The sequence below is a fragment of the Lepisosteus platostomus genome, chromosome 17 (assembly GCF_059453375.1).
Source record: "Lepisosteus platostomus isolate fLepPlt1 chromosome 17, fLepPlt1.hap1, whole genome shotgun sequence".
Classification (NCBI taxonomy): domain Eukaryota; kingdom Metazoa; phylum Chordata; class Actinopteri; order Semionotiformes; family Lepisosteidae; genus Lepisosteus; species Lepisosteus platostomus.
Genome location: NC_142627.1, coordinates 10,933,618 through 10,939,431, shown reverse-complemented (window position 1 = coordinate 10,939,431; position 5,814 = coordinate 10,933,618). Strand labels below are relative to the sequence as shown.

Sequence of the window (5,814 nt, the reverse complement as noted above, 5' to 3'; positions counted from 1 at the left end):
CATTGTTATCTCCCCATTCCTGGGTGACTAGGGGACTTATCACTAGCAGAGCTGGCATTTCCTACTCCTCTGCAAAGTGGTTTACAGCAGCTGCAGTAGGTCACAGGGAACACCTGAAATTTCTTGACTTTTCCGAAACTCATTTCATGCCTAACATTTTATTGAAGAAAGATTTCCATACATATATCTCTGCTTTTAGGTTTATAAACAAGGTCTACCATGTCAATAAAAAATCACATTTGAAAAACCTGTGTGCTCTGGCCTTTATTCTTTATATAGACAAAGATGTTAAAAAATATTGGTTTCATGGACCACCATTCCACCATTTATGGAATATTGTTGCATGTTTTTCAATACTTGATTGTCATAAGAACTAGTTGCATGGAATTTGGTATAGTGAGCCCATACAATTAAAAGACATCCATACAAATATGCAACATTGAGCCAATAATAAACAACATCCACCCAACACATCTTCACATACCATCCTAAACACACACCAGTAATAAAAGACAACCTTTAAAAAATGTGTACTCTCCCCTATTGGGTGAAATTCTTTCATACTCTTTGAATTTAATTTAAGGATGGCCTTGAGACTGTAAATACTGAACTCTGATAGGAAGAAACTAATTTGGGACCACAGAGCACACGTTTAAGGCAGTCCTTCAGTAAATTATGAAAATGAAATTAAAATCACTCCAGAAAATGGACTATCTATAGATATAAGTGTTTAATACAGAAGTCAGTGCGGCATTCTGTAAGACCTTCCTGTTGAGAGAAAACAAAAAACTGAGTCTTTCAGCTCACAGTAATCATACTGGCAAACTATATCCCACTGAACTTTCTGTTTCTTTCCTCATGAGAATGTACACTATGAACCTACAAATCCTAAATTCCACAGACCATTGTTATGCCATTCTTAATGTTCAGAATTAATGCACTAATAATGTTCTGATATTAAGATCTAATTTTTGTACAATGTGTTATGGGAGTTTGTAAGAAGCTACCCAGCCATGTCGTCAAAAAAGCCAAAGCTAATATCCTGGCTAAGTGAGACCATTGAATTACTTAGTGATTAGCAACCAAATGAGTCAGTTTAGCTGAACAGCTTTTTATCATTGTTACAATTTCTAATGTTTCTGAATTTCTGGCATCTAAAATAATGTTTCAAAATTAAATCTAAATTAAAATGACAGTAGTAAAAAACAAAGTCTGCCGTCTACACAGCTTTGTTATAATACCATGAGACTTCTGAGGACAATTTTAAAGTGCTGTTTCTGGTTTATAGTGATTAACATTTACTGAAATCACAGGGAGTGTAATTTTCGTTTGGCTCTTCTGTTAAAACCTATTGTAAATTGTTTTTTCAGCTGCAACACTGGTCTGTTACACCTATCCAGGTAATGCTGAAATGCAGGATCGGTAAGTATTCTAAGCTCGGTACTTCAACAAGAACTGTTTGCTTGTAAACTCAAACTCCCTCTGCTTAAAACCTCAAAAAGTGGGCTCTGTTCAAGAACTATGTTTCATATAATTTCAGAAAAGATTCAATGAATAAACATGGGTTACTCTAAGACATTTAAATTCTACTCGAAGTGAATTTACTACAAATAGGTTTAGCGAAAGACTATCATAACTCATACAATACCTTGTCTGTTATCTGAGCGAATCTGAACACATAATGAAAACAAATCCCTAGATTTATTTCCTCTGTATGATCTTCAATATATAAACTCTATTTTGAAGATGGAGTAATTGCAATTTAGATGAACGCCTAAAGAGGTTACTGTAAGACATTTAAATTCTACTCGAAGTGAATTTACCACTAAACTCAGAAACAGATTTTGACGGAAGACTAATAAATGCAGTTTGTAGTGTTCAAATGTGCATTACCCCTTATCTATCTTGTAGATTGCGTACCTTTACATTTAAAAATTTGCAAACAATACGTTGTTGCATTTTTCTGGAAAGTAAGAGTGTCAGATTACCACCACAAAAAGAACTCTTCCATATTTCTCCAACTTCCTTACGGTGTTTTTCACTACGTGATCGAGCATCTGACAGCCAATGCAATTAGCGATGGGCTATTTACACTGCCACGCCGCGAAATGACGTCAGCGCGAACAGGGCATTTAAATTCGGCCAGCTAGCTAACCTTCTACAATTCCAGTGCTATGATAAGCAGGGCAATTTCAGGTTAGTGGAATCGCCTATCAAGATGCCTCCTTCGGAAAAAAGCCAACACGCCAAACCCTTCAAGCAAAGGAAAAGCTTGGGTGAGTTCGCTTCTTCAGTGCGACGTAAGCACTCCTTTAATTGGGAATAATGCTGTTCTCTCTCTGTCTTCCTAGATGCAATTGTGTGTGTGTGTGTGTTCCAAGGTGATTTTATTGCGTCTCTCGTTCCAGCAACCAGAAAGGAGGAAGTTGCTGGGATTCGGTTAAAATTCCCGACTAAGATTCCTGTGAGAACTCTTTCTGAACTTGTTGCAAACTTGTTTCGTTTGTTAATGAGACAACTGTTCTTAGTTGGTTTTTTCCCCCCTCTCTTTCCGTAGGTGATCGTGGAGCGATACCACAGAGAGAAGTATCTTCCTTCCCTGGATAAAACAAAGTTTTTGGTCCCCCAAGAACTTACTATGACCCAGTTTATTACGATAATTAGGTGAGTTATATCTTGGGGTTGAGACTGATTGCGTTCATCAAGCTCCAGCCAGCTTGTTAAAAAACCAGATATAACCTGAGTTCAAAATCTTGCTTGCAAAAACCTGCGTGCTGTGTTAAAGGCAAACATTTGCACAGTAGGTCGGGTTTCCTCATCTACAGAAGTGGTGTTAACTAATGATTTTCAAGTCTAAGCAGACTTGAATAAAATTCTGAAAAAGCACTTTGGGGGGGTTACCTCCCCCCCACTACTGTGAAAATGTTTTTGCCTTCTCCCATACACGTGCAGCATAAATCCTGAAATCATAACATCAGTGTTTGGGGGAACTACATTTTGCAAAAGTTAATTGAGCAGTTTTATTGAGAAAGGGACAAAAGACTTCTTTAAAAATGTTAAAACCTATCTTAACCTGATCATGTTTCAGAAACCGGATGTCTCTCACACCAAGTCAAGCGTTTTACCTCCTTGTCAACAACAGCAGCTTAGCCAGCATGTCTCTCACCATGGCCGAAGTGTACAAGGATAACAAAGACGAAGATGGCTTTCTGTATATGACCTATGCATCTCAGGAGATGTTTGGCTCTTGCACAGAGTGTGTTGCTGTTGAACTATCAAAGGCCGGATGAAGACAATCCTACAACCTCGGCTTAACTGTAGCATTGGACACATCACAACGCTGAGGTGTTATTTCAAGGGGGAACATCGGCAGGTCCAGATGATGGCAAACCTTTGTGGAGTTTGTATTTAAAAAAATTTTATGTGGCTGTTTTTGTAATCGAGGTATTTTTAAGGTGGTGTTTTTTTTTTTCCCTTAATTGAGTAAAATAAATTGTAGAATTCTTGAACTGCTGGGCTGCTTATTCGATTAGTGTTTAATGACCCGATTTGGGATGGCACAGTAGTTAGCATTGCTGCCTCACAGTGATGGAACACTGGGTTCAGTTTCTGAGGTGCTATTGGTGTGGAGCTTGTGGGTTTCCTCACATATTCCAGTGATGTACTGGCCCTGGTGGGAGTGGGAGTGGGCCCTGTAATGGCTTCTCCTGTATCCTTGCCTTGTGCCCATTGTGTGCCAGGATAGGCTCTGGCTCCCCTGCAGCCCTGGTTTGGGGAAAATGGCTGGATCTGCTTTGCTCCATCAGCAGTTGGTTTTAATGGGACTTGCAGCATGTGACTCACACACGTGCTTTACACTGGTCCTAGTCTTCAAATGACAACCTCTATTTAAATGAAACAAGAATATTATTCGCAATTTCATGTCTATCAACTTAGTGTAAAATTCTCTTTTCAACACATTAAACAGACAGATAAAAGGTGCATAAACCCACCTGGACTTTTGTTTCCTGCAATGAAGTTAGTGTATTTGGAATGAGAACATTTAACCAGTTTGCTTTCCATTGCATTTGCAGAGGTTTACACTGGCTTTCGCCAAAGATGAGCTGCTAAGTGCAAAGCAGTAACATTGCAGCTGCTTCTGGTTGGGAAAGAGGTGGACAGTGCACCTCTCATCTTGCCAGAAGACTTTTTTTTTTATATTCGGAGAGAAATCTGAGAAGGAAGGACACTCTTGCAATTCAGCTGTGGGCTGTTTATAGACCCATGTGCTTTAAAAAAAAAAAAACAGGCCAGTGCTCATGCAAGCATGAGCATGTGTAGCACACTACTTTCCCCAATAGCAATGAAAAGGGGGCAGCACATGCATTAAAAACAATGCGAACCCAGCTCCACCCTGGAAAAGAATGAGGGGTGAGGGTTCTGGCCTCCACACTAGAGAGTTGTGGGTGTTAATTCTGGGTGGGACATGTCTGTTTTACCCTCAAACAATAGCCTTCACTTAGATTGCTCTCTAGTAAATGTATTGATGCTTAAATGGGCGCTCTTTAACATCACTTATTTTAACCCTTTAAAATTTATTGCATTAGGAGTTATGCAAGAATTAGTTATTAGTCATTGCAACTGAGAATTTGATCAAAATTGAGTACAATTTACTCAGGCTCAGTACTGGTAAAATAACAGATACAAATTCTTCAAGCATAAAGGTGAGCTACGTAGAAGACATCTTGTACTTCTTAAGGCCAAAGTTTTGAGATATTTGTTTAGACAAGTCATACATTTTTAATCATCGAAAGCATTAGAAGACATAAAATGCATACTTTTCTTAACAGGCTGGCCATCAAAGATTACAGCTGGAACCTTTCCAAAAAGGTGATTTATGTTGGAAAATACATTAAGAAAAGGAGGCTTCATGGTCTGGTGTTTTGTAATTTAATGTACAATACACTTTAAGACAAAAGGAACAGGTGGCTTATTGTACTGTAACTTTTCAAACCCTGATGATAAAACAAAACAACATTATGTGATGTATTATATAATATTTAGTGCCCTTCAATTGTATTCATATCCCTGATGAAATAGGATCAATACCAAATAATTGAAAGATTTACAGACTTAATAAAGTTAATTAAATATTCCAAATAAATTATACGGTAATATTAATAACATTGCACAGGGCAAAGTTTTTTATGTAATAAGTACTGTAAGTCCAGAAAACATGAGGGTCATATTTATTTCCAGAACAACCCTATTATTAATATTTTGTAAATCCTGCTCTGGTGGGATTACACTGACACCTCCTGTACTGTGCTCTCACGGTTCAGCGGGGAAATTTATGAACATTACTTTTTGTATAATTGCATTACTGTAAGTCCTTCAGATCATTTGGTTTCCACTAGTGAGCTGTCTTGAGTTAGAATCACAAATGCAGATGTAAAAACATAAGCTCTGGATCATTGTCTAGCTGAACTGCTAATTTTTGGCCAAGCTTGAGTTTCTTGAGAAAAAGAACCAGGTTTTTGGCCAAAATATCTGGTGTATTTTGGCATGCATGGTTTCTCTGATCTTGACAAGGGTTCCAGGACATGTGGATGTAAAAAAAAGGAAACGTAATATATTCCCACAATGTTTCCGAATGGGCAGGAGGGTTTTCTTAACATGATGTAATCATGATTTTTGTTTTTGATTCTATGTTGTCTAATACAGTCAGTTAAACATCATAGAGTACACAGTCATCGTTTTGTGTTGTCATTTTTGGAACGAAAAGGGGTGGTATTCTTAAGGTAGGAAGATTCAGACCAAGAATTATCTTTTGGC

At 37.9% G+C, this 5,814-nt stretch overlaps 1 protein-coding gene across 2 annotated transcripts; it reads left to right on the top strand.

Annotated features, from left to right (window-relative positions):
• Nucleotides 1-2,120: 2,120 nt before the first annotated feature.
• Nucleotides 2,121-3,509, top strand: map1lc3c (microtubule-associated protein 1 light chain 3 gamma). 2 transcript variants are annotated; one of them, XM_088610040.1, is made up of 4 exons: nt 2,121-2,276; nt 2,409-2,464; nt 2,558-2,664; nt 3,089-3,509. In XM_088610040.1, exons 1-4 carry the CDS (start codon nt 2,219-2,221, stop codon nt 3,288-3,290), a joined length of 423 nt encoding a protein of 140 aa, XP_088466166.1. In that variant the 5' UTR covers nt 2,121-2,218; the 3' UTR covers nt 3,291-3,509. The 2 variants fall into 2 exon arrangements, with proteins under 2 accessions (XP_088466166.1, XP_088466165.1); XM_088610039.1 differs by having other exon boundaries at nt 2,137-2,300.
• Nucleotides 3,510-5,814: the final 2,305 nt, after the last annotated feature.